We start from the raw sequence: 15073 nt of genomic DNA on the forward strand, positions 1-15073 counted from the left end.
ATTAGGAATTTATCTGCTACTGAAAGTCAGCCCCAGCAGAATAGGGATTAGATATGGAACAGCATTACATAATAGGCTTTTACAAAGGAAAATCTTGGGCTGCACAGTCCAAGAAAATTTGACTCAGTAATCATAACAACATAATTACTACTTTAAAGATAAGAGAAAATCAACTGTGCTGATTTCTCTGATTATTTAAAGATATTGTAAGTGAGAACATGGACAAGCAGTTGATACCTGGAAGATAGAAGCAGTGATTTATAATTAAAAAAAAAAAGCCAACCCTCTAGAACACAAGGGTACATTAAAAAAAAACCACTTTAATTCAATCATACATATTTTAGGACACAGGGATTCTCTCCCTTTCGAGGAAATGTCTTACCATGAATTTGCAGGCTGTAATCTGACATAAATAACACCGGGGTGGATATTCTGGGAGAAAATTAATCTTTTACATTCCTAACAAGGGGACTGCAAATAAATATATTTCAAAATAGGAGGGGCTGACAGTGATTTTTCTGTGATCACACAACGCACAGCTTGCTGTCAGTGCCCACAGAGTATATAACAATCATGTACACCTTGAACATTTACACATATACAGGTGGAGAGCTGTGACAGCACAGACCTGTGCACGAAATCAGGAACTCAGAGTCTCTCTCCTTCCTTTTCTCTACTCACACCTCTCTCTTTTTTCTTGCTGCAGATTTCAGACTTACTGGAAAAGCACTGGAGGCAAACACCCCTGAAGAGGCAGAAAACCTAAAGGTGGGAGGGCTGGAGAGCCAAAAATCACCTCATGCTCCTGCAGAGGTGACAAACCCCAACAGCAACCGGGCAGTTTCCCTGCTGTTACCATTGGGAGGATTTTGCTTGTCCTTTCCCACAGAAGAGGCTTTTCTCCAAACCTCTGCGGGTGAGAGCCCTGCTCTCCTTGCAGCTCTGCCAGGAGCAGTCCTGGCTCTGTCTCCTCCCCACGTCACAGGCAGGTCCCTGTCCTGTTGGCCCACGAGGGGAACGTCTGCAGCTGGAACAAGGATGAAGCCCAGGTGTTGATGGCCAGAGTTATGGTCAGAACGCCCAGAATGTTGAGTACAAACCCAGCTTTGGCCTAGAATTAGAAAGGAGAAGTGTTGTTAGCAGCCCTGAGCACTTTTTTCCGTCCTTGCTGGTTAGGATGGTTTGCATGGTTTGATTTTCTCTTTGGTGATTTTTTTCATACCCCCACCAAATTATATTTAAGTTGGTTTCCTTCACAAATATAATTTGTATAAAGGGAAAGGTTTCCATTGGATAAAACTCTTAAAACTAGAAGTCCCCAAATCCTTTTAATCCACTTCTCCTCTGACCTGGTATTTCTCTTTAAGTTACTTTGGGCTTCTTCTTGGATCAATTATAACTAGAGAAGTTATCAAGAGACATGGCACTGCTGTCCTTGCATCTTTAGTGACTTCTTGAGGCGTCAGGGCACTCAGTGAGCTGTGCCAGGCTGTTCCCTGTCCCTGCAGAAGGACTGCCCAGCTGACAGGGCCCTTTGACTCCCTCATGCTCCACATTTGGGGTTTTCAAGCAGTTAGACATTGACGGCTCTTATTACAAAATCTTCAGGAGGCCCTGGCTGTTCTTTAAAGGCTCATTAGCACCTTTCTAAGATTCTCAGAGTGTGTTAGAGACAGTGTGACCCTTCATTAATGCACACACATCTTCTTTCCACTTGACATAAGCCGGGCACACTGACTTTTCTAACGCTCCCCCGAGAAGAACCAGCATTAGGAAAATGAAAGATCAAACTTAGGGGTGAAAATTCTGGGGAAAAAAGTGTTGTTGTTGTTGTTTTTTTCTCTCACCATATCAATAACCCTGAGCTGTCCGTAGGAGAAGACAATGGCATTGGGAGGAGTTGCCACGGGGAGCATGAAGGCCAGCGATGCAGAGAGTGTGCAGGGCAGCATGACATAGAGAGGGTTGAGGCAAATGGCTTCAGCCTGGGCACAACAAGAGAGCAGAGGTGATGGGTTTGACACCCAGAAATGCACAGAAACCTGATTGCATTTGTCCATGTCAGAAGGCTCATTCTTCCCCCAGCACTGCAGCCACTCATGTTTTGGTGCTGCTTTAGACACTTCCAGCCTCTTTACGCAGCAAATGCAAGAATTGATTTTGTGGTCAGGCCTTTGTATAAATGGATAAATAATGCTTATATTCAGCCATAAACCCTGGCTTTGAATTGGTTAAGAGCAAAATTAAGTTATCAGGGGAGGCAGGTGAAGCTCTGGAGGTGAGAGCTTTGGTTTAGGGGCTGGCTGGAGCCTGTGGCCTATGCAAAAAGATTTTGGAGGAGCCCATTCCAGTTTCTGTCTGGAACCAGCTTTTCAGTTTGCAGAACTCTGTCTGCCCCAGCAGCAGGAATCTCCTGTGGAAATGCAGAAGTCTGAATTAGGTCATGCTATCACCTTCAGAGACTTCTGCAAGGCCTTGGTGGGGGTGAAATACACTCATGGAATGTTGCAGGCGAGGAAATCCTGCTGCTGCTGTCTCCGTGCAGAACAAATTGGAAAAAACAAGTACAGCTGGCAGTGACCTCATGTTTAGGCCAGAAGGCAAAGTCTTCATATGCCAATGAATTTAATCCCTTTGCTTTTCCCCAGCAATGACTTCAGAAAGGTTGAGCTCAGCACGGTGTGTGTTCCTATATGCACACACAGATTTTAGGTTTAGCCCTGGTACCTGTGATGGGATACAGGAACCAGCGCTTGGCTTTGCCAGCCAGATCCTTTTGGCAACTGAGGAGCTGAAAACTGCCCTTAGAAGAGCATTTTGACAAGCTGGGACTCACCATAGAAGCCAGAATGGGGAGGAAGAGGGTGGTGGTGGCCACGTTGCTGGTGCACTCGGTGAAGGTGGCGATGAGGAGGCACAGCAGGAAGGCAATGGCTGGGTGAGGGATGTTCTGCAGAGGGGTCAGTTTGGTGCCCAGCCATGCAGACAGACCAGATTCCTGCAGGAGAGCAGAGAGGGATGCCAGGTTGGAGAGGGAAGAGCCACATCAGTGTTCTGTTGCAGTTCTCAGGCCAGTTCAGCCCTCCCTCCTCAGAGCAGCTCTCGTGCAAACTGCAGGAAAACACAGCCTGTGCTCACAGGCAGGACTGTCCAGTAAGTTAAACAAAACAAACAAACAAGAAACCCCCAAAAAACCCCACAAACAAACGAAAAAAAATCAACATTATTCCCCATCCAAGGAACTGGAAAGTAGGAGATCCAGCATTTATAGAGCATTAAGGACAGCAGATAATTATTTCTCTGTTCAGATCGTTACTTGTACATGATCAATATTTGAGGTGCTTTTTTTTACAAATAAGCAAACATATTTTAATTGATTTCCTAAAATATTTTAATATAAATCTTATCAGATGCTGTAGTGATTTAATGTCATTTCATCACAGTGTCTGAGATCTTGATAACTGCCTGAATCTTTTCACACCCTTCATCCTTGTCATCACTGGGAAGTAGCAGCATCCTCCCTGTCATTCTGGGCTTTCTGCAGCAGCTTTTATGTATTTGGTTAATTATTGAGGATAAATTAACGTAATTTCCTAAATATTTCATTTTCCAAACATGTACTTTTCCATTTTAATGTTGATCTTTGAATTCTAAACTAGTATTTCTAGGCACTTGAAGCCTTTCAGAATTTCTTTATTGTCTATGGATTTAATAAATGGATTGTCAGTTCCATCACTTAAATCATTACTGAAAGTTTCTCTAGCAAGCTCTACATTTCTCTTCTAATAGTTGAATTTAAATCCTATTTCCATAAATCCTTGGTTTGAAATACTTTGGAGACCCCTCCTGGGTAAATCATTCTCCTCATGCTGGCTGCATCAATAACATTTTGTTTAAAATAATATTATTTAATGTGTTCATTAAATAATATTCTTAATATTAGTTTAATATTAAGATATTAGTTTAATATTATTCCTTAATATTAGGGCAGTTTCTTAATCAGCCACTTTTCTAGAAACACGTTTAATGGAGCTGGCATGGGGAACAAGCAGGATTTGATGCCAGCACTCCAAGGATGGTCCTGCTGCCAGGAACTGGGGAAAGGAGCATCGGATGCTCCCGGTGTAGGAGCATTGGATGCTCCCGATGCAGGAGCACGGGATGCTCCCGGTGTAGGAGCATTGGATGCTCCAGTGCAGGAGCACGGGATGCTCCTGGTGCAGGAGCATTGGATGCTCCAGTTCAGGAACACTGGATGCTCCCGGTGTAGGAGCATTGGATGCTCCCGGTGCAGGAGCACGGGATGCTCCCGGTGCAGGAGCACGGGATGCTCCCGGTGTAGGAGCATGGGATGCTCCCGGTGTAGGAGCATGGGATGCTCCCGGTGCAGGAGCACGGGATGCTCCCGGTGTAGGAGCATTGGATGCTCCAGTTCAGGAAGACTGGATGCTCCCGGTGTAGGAGAATCGGATGCTCCAGTTCAGGAACACTGGATGCTCCCGGCGTAGGAGAATCGGATGCTCCCGGTGTAGGAGCATTGGATGCTCCAGTGCAGGAGCACGGGATGCTCCCGGTGCAGGAGCACTGGATGCTCCTGGTGTAGGAGCACGGGATGCTCCCGGTGTAGGAGAATCGGATGCTCCCGGTATAGGAGCATTGGATGCTCCAGTGCAGGAACACTGGATGCTCCCGGTGTAGGAGCACGGGATGCTCCCGGTGTAGGAGAATCGGATGCTCCTGGTGCAGGAACATTGGATGCTCCCGGTGTAGGAGCACGGGATGCTCCCGGTGTAGGAGCACTGGATGCTCCCAGTGTAGGAGCATGGGATGCTCCCGGTGCAGGAGCACTGGATGCTCCCGGTGTAGGAGCACGGGATGCTCCCGGTGTAGGAGCACGGGATGCTCCCGGTGTAGGAGAATCGGATGCTCCCGGTGTAGGAGCATGGGATGCTCCTGGTGCAGGAACATTGGATGCTCCCGGTGTAGGAGCACGGGATGCTCCTGGTGCAGGAACATTGGATGCTCCCGCTGCAGGAGCACTGGATGCTCCCGGTGTAGGAGGATTTGATGCTCCTGCTGTGCCCTCTTGTGTCCTGGGAGAGCACGAAGAGCAAGGTGGAAAAGGAACCAGCCGGGAAGACACCCAAGGAATGTTACCTCACTGCCTTTGGCCAAGGCAAAGCCACCTCCCAGCAGGAACACGATGTTCCACGGCATCTTCTCCTGAACAACCTTCCAGTCCAGCAGGGGTGGAGGGGCCCGGAACTTTGCCCTGCCCCCTGGAACCCAAAAGAGATTTTGTGAAGCCACAAAAAAGCCCAAAGAAAGGACAAAGAACTTCTTGGTGGGAGGTGAGCTTAGTCTGAACGTCAGGAATCCCTCCTGTCAGCAAACTCTGGAATTATCTCCCGAAGCAAAGGCTGGGAGCACCAGCAACAATGGTTTTAAAACTTGACTTGCAAAAGCCGTAATGAATGATCTGTAGCTGCTCCAAGAAGCACAGCAGGAGGCAGGGAAGGGTGAGTTAAAGGTGTGGCAGCAACTCTGTGTGTTTCTGGTAAATTGTTTATTCCCTCCTGAAGATTCCAGCTCGGAATCCTTTACAAATGTGAATAACAGTGGCAGGAACACTGCTGGGATAAGAGTTTCCTAATTAGCTGATGAGAAACGGATTAGTTGGTGAGTTCCTGATTAGTTGATGAGTTTCCTAATAAAATGATGAGAAACAGAGAATTTTATGCCATATGTGCTTTGCCAAACCTAAAGCACACAGCTGGAAGAGCAGTTTGAAGTGTTATTTGATATTTGAAATTTCCTTTGTAAACCCAAAACGTGAACATTTCCCACATGCCTATTCAGACAGCAGATTTTTGGTGCTTCTGTGACTCACCTGTTTGCTCTTGGTCTCTGTGCTGGTTGGAAAAGCCAGAAGGGAGGATGAAGAGCAGCATTGAGATGAAGAGGGCGACTGTGGCATCAGTGACATAGCTGCGGGAGAGCAGGCAGGAATTTAGTCAGCTGTGATTGCAGCTGGATAAAACCCACCCTGCTTCATTTTCATTCAGAGTGAGGAGGAGAAGGGGCACTACCTTGTGTTATCTTTGTTGAAGAGAACTGTTGCCCAGCCTGGGATGAACCCAGGTTCTCTGGTAAACCACAACACCACCAGGAGGATGAAGAGGATTGACACTTCTATTTCTGCAAAGTTCATTTTGCCCAGTTTCTTGCTCTCTTCCTTGATGATTGCATAGGCCTGTTTCTCCTTAGCCTTGGCAGCAGGACTGGCACCACAACCAAAATTCTTCTTAAAACTGGAAGGAAATGGATGAGAAATGTCAGAGAAATTTGCCACGTATCCAGAGAGTTAAGAATCCAAATTTTATACTCAATCATAATGTTCTTATATGTATTTATATATGAATATTGAAATTAAATATATTGTAATTGCAACCATGGTGAGTAGGAGCTGCATGTCTTGACAAGATGATTAGAAAAAAAAAGCCCCTAAAAGCTCATTACTTAAATGTAAAGAAGTGAAATATCTGGGCACGTGAGGAAAAAAAAAATTACAGAATCACAGAATGGTTTGTGTTGGAAGAGACTCTAAATTCCATTTCATTCAAATGAATGGGCAGGGACACTTTCCACTAGACCAGCACACTGTTAGTATGATTGACAAGGCTGTTTGATCACTTTACTAGGAAGTAAGGAGTTGCCAAGCTTTTTAAAATGACAGAAAATTTTAAAGGAGGAATTTTGAAGGTGAAAACACCATTTAATGTGTTACAGCACTCTTTCCATGTAGCATGAGGGAAGTTGGGAAAACACAAACATGAAAAGCTGAGTATTAAACAGGCAGGCAATGCAGGCTGGATGTGTGGGGTGATCTGCCCCAGAACCAGCCCAGAACTAATCCTCTAGGTCTGAAGCAACCCTGGTCACAAAGGCATTTACAGCTCTCTGTAGAAATCAATTTCCTGCTTTGGAGCACAGCAATCTCCTAGGACACGCCAGCAATGCTGCAGAACAGGTCATGAGCACTCAGAGCTCCCTGTTTTCATCTACAGAGTACATTTGGCTGGGATTTAATCAGATTCCTCAAAGGAAAACTTGCAGAATTTTAACAGGCACCGAGTGCTGTTCTGGTCTCTGTTGTGTGTCTGGACTTTGCCACCTGCTGTGTGATTTTTCTCACCAATAAAAAGGTCACTGGTGTTGAACAAGTCCTGCTCAGAGCCCCCCAGGTGGATGGCAGGGGCTCAGGGTACTCACTTGAAGCCCAAGTACAGGATCTGCAGCCAAATCCAGGCCAAAATCAGCAGCACCAGCATGGTGGGGAAGGCGAAGGAGAACCAGGAGGCAAAGTTGATGATGCCACCGTTGTCTTTATAGATGCTGGAAAATGCAGGTGGCTGTTAGCATCCCAAATTCCACACTCTCTTCTGTCCTTCATTAATGAGTCAGGAAAGGGGAGGTTCTGTGGGGCCCATTAAGGAAGAGCAGCTCACTTCCCAGGAAAGGGACCAAACTGACATTTTCCTTCTCTGTGCTGCCTGGGAGCCAGCTGGAGCAGAATGCAGCACTTTGGAGGGTGTGTTATCCCAGACTTACTCATTAACTTGTCCTTGCAGCACCAGATTTGGGGTTGTCCCAGTCAGAGTGGCAATCCCTCCAATGCTGGACGAGTAACAAATACAGAGGGACATTCCCTTGGACAGCTTCAAGTGTTTCTTCTCAGTCTCTTCATTTCTCTTTCTCTCCTCCTCAACTACCAGGACATGAGAATTACCTGGATCCCAAGGAACAAAAGAGATGCAGGAGCTATATTGGACAGGAAAAGGCCTTGGGCCTGCATAATTTAATTTTTCAAGGTTAGGACACAAAGGATTCAAAGCTGAAGGAACCAAAGTTCCTCATTTTAAGGCTGGCGTTGTTAATTTTTTTGATCTTCTGCCCATTCTCACTGGTTGTCTTGACACAGAGCATTTTTTCAAAGGGGAATTTGAAATGTGTACTAAAGTTTGAACCCACTGCTGCCACTTCCTTGTGAATGAGGGTGATGTCTGAACTGCACATGGAGGGGAGTGGGGCAAGAATTCGGGGAATTATAACAGAGCTGGAGGAGCTGGGCTAAAAGGAACTTTTTCTGCACCAGCTCCTGTCTGCTGGCACTGAGATTTATGTTCAGAAACTCTGGAATCAACTCAAAAATGGGGAGAGGGCAAGACAGCTGGTAAAGAGATATTGTTGCTTGATTGTGTACCTTTGGATTAGAAAGATCTTTTTAATCCCTAACCTTCCAGCTGGAAATAGGCCAGAAATTTTGCCTTGGGAATCCCCTATTATATGATAAGTTACACAGTAGATAATAATTGAACTAACATAAATATGCAGGGAAATAGCAAGCCTGATATAAAGGCTTCCCCTAGTGGAGAGTTTGTCCTTTTTTGTCAGTTTGTTGAGTAGTTATGACCTTTTTGTATTTTTGATTTAACTCCGGCCAAGTCAGAATAACAATAAAAAATAACAATAAATAATAACAATAAATTATAACAATAAGTAACAATTGTGGTTTTGTCTGGTTCATGGAAGACCTTCATCAGGGCTGTGGGGTGCAGTCAGGATGCTTTGGGGACAGCCTTCTTTTAGGATTTACTAGGAACTGCTAGGACAGAAGAAAGGTCACCCTGAAGAAAAAAACACCCCCAACCCATTCACCTTTTTCCTCTGGCTCTTTGAAGCTGTCAGGTGACTTTTCCTGCAGCTCAAAGGCTTTGTTGGTGTGTTCAGACCCTTGGCCAGCAGTGCCAGACTCTGCCTCTGACTTGTGCAGCTGCTCCATCACGGCCTGTGCGATGGGGACCATCATGGCAGTGGTGGCTGTGTTGCTGATCCACATGGACAGGAAAGCTGTCACCACCATGAAACCCATCAGGAGTCTGGAATGAGAAGGTTTGGGAAAGCTGGATCAGAACTCAGCCCCTCAGTGCTCTTTGTTTTTATTACAGAGTCAGCCACAAAAGCTGGGTTTGGAGAATGCTCAGCAATCCCCACCCAGCATTTCCTCCTGCCCTGGTTGGCTTTGTGAGCGACCCAGTTAAGATTTAACATCAATTTCTCTTTTTCAACCAATTTTTTGACATTCCTATGGCTAAGGAAGTGGAAGCTGGTAGCTTGGAGCAAGCAGTTTATCCAATCAGATCCTGCTTATCCCACAACCTTCAGAGGAAGACATTTCTCAATAACACATGTTAATGCATTATAATAGGTTTTGGAGAGGGATTGCAAGCTGAATTTGATCCCAAATGGCAATCAGTTTAAGCCATAAGGAAGATGATCTCTTTTTTTTTTTTCTCATGTTATTTTATCCCACCTCTATTACTGAAGATTCTCTTCTGACTCATCTAAAATTCTAATCCTCATTTCAGTATTACTCTGTTATTTGTCTCAAAATTATTCTTTAGATGAGATGCAGATTATATATGAGATGAAAAGGGGTTTATCTTGTATGCATTTTTATTCTATTGCTTTGTAATTTCCTTCAGTATTCCCTCTTCTTATGAGCTGAAACTGATTAAACAGGGTGGTGTAACCTGCTCATAGCTTAAAGTTCTAGTCTGGAAAACATTTGTTGTTTTCCACACAAGCATCCTCATATTTTCTCTTCTCTGTGCAATCAGCAGCAGGCAGAGAGTCCAGGTTCCTTGTGTTCCAGCTGTGGTTTTTCCTGACTGTCCAAAGCTGTGCTCCTGGCCCAGCCTGGCAGCACCCTTCTCTTTCCAGCATTGACTCTCTTGTTGCTATTTCTCCACCTAAAAGCCTTTTGGAATTAAAAAATCAAATAAAAAGAAGACACACCAGGTGTGCAGCACCTCAACATTTACAAGGCTTGCTCAGGCACTAACTCACTCGGGCTGCAGGAAAGCATTTGCAGGGAAAGATTTGCAGGTTCCCATCAGAGATGGGGTCTAATGCCACAAAACCCTTTGTCCCACCCCTGTCACTCACAGGGCTGGCCTGACACCCGTGATCAGCAGGACCCTCAGAGCCACTCGCTTGTGCAGGTTCCAGGTCTCAATGGCAATGGCCATCACCAGGCCCCCCAAAAAGAGCATGTTGGTGTCCTTCAAGTACTCCTGACAGACCTGTGAGGTGGGAGAGGGGAGAGGGAGAGTCATAAGAGAGGGGGGACATTTCCTGAGGGAGTTTATTCCAAAGGCATTAGCAGGGAGTAACTTTGGGGAGTTGAATGGGGAATTTGCTTTGACTTCAGATTAGCAGCTCCACCCAGAGCTCACTCTGGGCTCATGCAAGTCCCAGTCCATGGAGAAGACAGAGAATAATAATAATAAAGTTAAAATAAAATAATAATACTATCAATAATATAAATATAATGATGGTCACCATATAATCCCAGGGAATAAGCCCAGAATAAAAGCAGCTGACTGATTAATACATGGAACAAGATCTCTTACTGTTGTTGAATCCATGATATTCATTAGTGGGAACAGCAGGACGGGCAGGAGAGCTGTGACAGCCAAAGGCAGGGCTTCTGTGCACCAGAAAAGTGCCATCACTATGATCACATAGCCACACAGTGCCTCCTGCCAGGGAAGGGGACAGGCTGTCAGAACACAATGAACATCGAACCGGGGCTTCCCCCAAAGCCAAGGCCCCACAATTACATTCACTGCCTGATAAAGGGATTAGAGAAAAGGTTATTTCCTGTGCTTCTCCCCCATCTAGCCTCTGACCTATGCAGATCCTAATCAAATGTCAAACTGTGCAGCAATCTCATCAGAACTCTGAGGAGCAGATGAGACCTTCAGCGGGGGCAAAAATAGTGCCAGAGGAAAAGAAGCATGGATGACTTTGGACCTTTCATGATAAGGGATTGGCAATCACGGAATTCTTGATTGTGCTGATGGTGTTCTATTCTGATATTCTGATTGTGCTGATGGTGTTATGTTCTGTATTTATGTCCTTGAGCTGTAGAATCAGTTGCTGATCCAGTCAAGGCTTCTCCACCTGTTTTCACACGGGCTTCAGGTCATGGCCCAGGTGAGCCACAGCTAATTTCAACAGCCTGCACTCCTTGTACTGTAAATACTTTTATAACTTTTCACTGGATTTTTTAGCTTAGTAGAGACTTTGAAAGGCTTACTGGCAGACTGGTCACAGATCATTTCAGCTTCCACTGACTTTGTCGTGTTGGTTTGAGGAAAGTGAGAAGCCCTATTTCATGTCACTCTTTTTCTGAGAAAACCTTGATTTAGTTCTGCTTTGGACAACCACTCCAAATTTCATGAAAAAATGATTCAGACAGTCCCTGTACACTGAAAAGATTCAAAGTTACTTGTCACAACAGTGGCATTTGGTTGGGCTGGGAAAGAATGTAAAGGAGGTTTTGGTGTCTTCTGTGTTTTGGAACTTGCACAGTTATGGGAGACACCAAAGCCAGAGGAAGAAAACCATGGACGTGTGGTCTTGGATAAAGGATAAAATATACTGCTCAGTCAGAACGAAACTGCAGGGCTGCTTTTGGAGGCTGGATTACCGAGGATTAAAGCAAGGAGCTGGAATAATGGGTGGCAGGATTGAATTTGAGATGCTTGGGAACAGGCTCAGGAATTCTGGATGTGGTGGGGAGGTTACAGAGCTGTGAAGGGAAAGGATGAGCAGGGAGCTGAGCAGTCCAGAGGAAAGAAGAAGACAGCAATCTAGGAGTGAATTATCAAAGCAGCCAGGCTGAAGAAGTGAGTCTGAGAGATTCCCAAAGATACTAAAATATTCCTTTTTGAGCCTAGTTTTTTGAATGAGAGCATTAAGAACCTTAATTATTCATTCCACTGATCACTGAGATCAGTGATCACTTTTTACAATCCCTTTTCTCCATTTTTTGTTATTAAAAGACACAGATGGGTGCCTTTTGAGAGGCCCTAGCAGAGCTTTGGGATGTATCTCACAGGCACAGTGCCATCGTCTTCCATCCTGCTGTGAACAGTCAAAGCTGGAAAAAGGGTTTTCCCAAAGTCAGCCATCCTGTAAGGACATTCTTCTGCCTTTAAGCAAGATTTTTAGCATTGTTTGCCCTCAATTATAATAGCTCAGTGTCCAGTGCTATGTCATTTTAGGGCAGGTTAATAGATGAACAGAATAGAAAAAATGTGAAATTCCACCCTGTAGCTGCTGGCTCACACCACTGTGTGCAGAGGCACCAGCTTTTCCTGCTCAGCAGTGGCACAGTGCACAATTTAACCCCAAAAAACCCTTCTCAAAGGCTTCCTTGAGTTGCAAAGGGAAAGATCCAGGACGTTTAGGACTTTTTTTCTTGTTGCTGACTGCATAGAAACCAGAGAGAGTAATTTTGAAGGAGCAACTGAACCAAGACTGCCAAATCATTCCACAGGTAACTCCAAGGACTCACTGTATGTAACAATGCCTCCAGTAAGTGAGTTTGAACTCATGGCTTTAGGACAAAAAAAAACCCAAAACAAAACAATACAAAAAAAAAAAAGAAAGAAAAAGAAAAAAAAGAAAAAACTCTCTGTCTCCTTAGAACTTTCCTGATCCTGATCTCTTTTCACTTCAGTGACTCCTTTGCCTACTGAACGTTAACTAGCAAAAAAAAGGTACTTCTTATTTTTCTTTTTTTTTTTTTTTTTTTGACTTCTCGGTGAGCTTTTAAGTAATAATTTAAACTATTTTATTTACCCAGCGAGGGAGTGAGACGCCACACCTGACCAGCTGCCACACTCGGAGCTGTGAGGAGGACAGAGCTTTGGGACAGGCAGGGAAGGGTTAGGGAGGTGGGGAATGGAACTTGGAGAAGAAATCCAAACTGGGAATCAGCAGGGAATTGGGAGGCAGAGACCAGGGGAAGAGGAAGGATTTGCTGTCCAAGGAGAAGCGACAGGAGGGGCAGTTTGGGATGAGCAATTCCGTGGCACTGGGGCTGTAATAAGAGACCAGAGATCAGATCTTTCTGCATGAAGAGGTTGGGAGTGCAAGAAACAGAGAAGAAGCAGCAGAAGACTGGGAGTCTGTCAGCTCACAGCTCTCTCTTTAAATGATCAATACCCCAGAAATACCAACCCAGCTACTGCAGCTCCTCAGTCAACTTTTCCTGAAGGAACCCTAAGCCAGGTCTCTTCCAGACTTGGTATTTTAAATTTAAAATCCTTGTTTGGGAGGATTCTTGCAGAAATAAGTTAAAGCAAGACTGAAATATATGTTATTTTCCCTTATGTATCAGGATGCCTTGTCTCTAAGCAGCAGTGACAACAAGGAAAAAAATAAAAGAAGATGTGGACTGAACACTGTTAGAAAATAAAAAGGGGGATTAAAATTGAGCTTTATGTCCACATGAATGTCTTCAGCATAGAATAGATCAGCCAGATGCAACGCAAGAGTCCCAAAATCTCTCTCATGTCACTGGGTGCTCCTCTAGAAGATGCAATCCCAGATGTAGCTCCTCATCCATCTGTGCCCCACTGCTGTTTTATTGCCCCAATATGCTCAGGAAAAAAAAAAAAAAATAAAAGAAGAAGAGAGATCTCCAAGCAGCAGATGCAGGTGCTCTGAGAAAGAACCTCTTCACCCTCGAGGAGAGCAGCTCTGAGAGGCGGAGGCTTTTAGACTGAATTTTAAAAATTCCCTTACCTTGGTGGGCAGAACCAGAGGCAGAGGGAGAAACACGAGGGGTACCAGGACGATGATGAGGTATTTCCTGCAGGCCAGCACTGCCTGCCAGGAGAAAGCCATGGTGCTGGAGCTAGCCCAGTGCTGAAGGGCCTGGAATCTGCTCTTGGAGCCTATATAAACACCAGGGAATATTAACCATTGACCCTGGGAGATTGGGTGTTGTTTTTGGAACTGTAATCGGAGAAAGAAGGAAGCGAACAAAGAAGGGAGGAGACAGTAAAAGAGTGTCAGAGCAGGAACTTTCTGAAGAGAATCTTGCAGAAAGGTGATAAATCCATCAGAGAATTAATTCCTTGTGGTGCAAGTGGGTTTTGAAAGCATGACCTACACTTTAAAAAACATAATATTAATGATTGGGTCTCTAATAATGCCCTCTTTGAATAGGTACTGTTATTCCTCCTATTAAAAAAGAGAAACTTATTCCTCCAAAACAGGTTGAAAAATAATTTCATTTTTCAAAAAACATGGGGAAACACTGAAAATGGCATCTGCAATGCTCAGATACAGGGATTAGAAACACCAGTGTAAAATGTTAAAAAAGCATAATTGTTTATGATGTTTATGTTTGTTCACTGAGAAATTCACTTTGGGCAGCAAAACCCACTGGGCAGAGCTGCTGTCACCAGGTGCCACATCAAGTCCCCAAACAGAAAGGGACTGACAGGCCTTCCCTTAGGTCTTAGAGGATTGGGAAAGACTTGACTACAGGAGATCTCTTTGCAGACACTGGGCTATTTTTTATATTTTTTTCCACGTGTTTGATCTTGCAGGTTCATAGGCACAGCTTTGGAAACTTGCAGGGAGTATTGGGCTGGGGGGAAATTAAGAAGAAAAAGTGCTACAGGGAATCATCAGTGATTCTTGTCCCAGTTGCAGGCAACTTCCAAAATACAAGCTGTGAATCACTAGATTCTATACCTTAACAGGAATAGCACTAAATATTTGAAGTCCAGAGGATAATAATAAGTTAATGAAAGTAATAATAAAATAATAATAAAATAAATACAATAAATGAAGTCCAAAGGGTAATTTCTTATTAATGCCACGCTGATGGCTTTATTAGATCATGCAGGTAAATCCCTCAGCTAACGATGATAACATTTCCATTTTATTGCAATAAATTATCTCGGTACTGTTTGTAGCTTACTCAAGAGAGACAAAGGGAAGCACAGCCATCAGGTCATCTGGTGTCAGCTCCACAAAAAGCTTCTGCTGTTTCTGCCTCTCCTCCCTTTTCTGCCAGGGCTTGTTTTCTCTCAAGAATGTGCTAATGATGGAAAATCAGCTGCCAGATTTGCAAGCTGGACTTGGGCATGCTGCTCTCAACAAACAGCATCACATTTCTTGGTGCCAGCCCTGAGCTTCAGCA

At 44.5% G+C, this 15073-nt stretch overlaps 1 protein-coding gene across 1 annotated transcript; it reads right to left on the bottom strand.

Moving 5' to 3' along the window:
- Positions 1–324: 324 nt before the first annotated feature.
- Positions 325–13810, bottom strand: SLC13A2 (solute carrier family 13 member 2). The gene is made up of 12 exons (XM_038157973.1): positions 13663–13810; positions 10476–10604; positions 10009–10145; positions 8719–8939; positions 7612–7789; positions 7273–7395; positions 6090–6311; positions 5891–5988; positions 5158–5279; positions 2837–2998; positions 1848–1985; positions 325–1111 (listed from the first exon to the last, which is right to left on the bottom strand). The coding sequence occupies exons 1-12, from the start codon at positions 13762–13764 to the stop codon at positions 980–982; spliced, it is 1764 nt and encodes a 587-aa protein (XP_038013901.1). The 5' UTR covers positions 13765–13810; the 3' UTR covers positions 325–979.
- Between the last annotated feature and the right edge of the window lie 1263 nt (positions 13811–15073).

Source organism: Motacilla alba, chromosome 19, assembly GCF_015832195.1.
Source record: "Motacilla alba alba isolate MOTALB_02 chromosome 19, Motacilla_alba_V1.0_pri, whole genome shotgun sequence".
Classification (NCBI taxonomy): Eukaryota; Metazoa; Chordata; class Aves; order Passeriformes; family Motacillidae; genus Motacilla; species Motacilla alba.

Bases quoted from the DNA above. Each gene is read 5' to 3' on its own strand.
- SLC13A2 (XM_038157973.1), bottom strand. From the start codon at position 13,764: ATGGCTTTCTCCTGGCAGGCAGTGCTGGCCTGCAGGAAATACCTCATC. The intron at 10,146-10,475 runs GTAAGAGATCTT...CCCACCTCACAG, and splicing joins ATATCATGGATTCAACAACA to GTCTGTCAGGAGTACTTGAA. The intron at 2,999-5,157 runs GTAACATTCCTT...GCTCTCCTGCAG, and splicing joins CCTTGGCCAAAGGCAGTGAG to GAATCTGGTCTGTCTGCATG.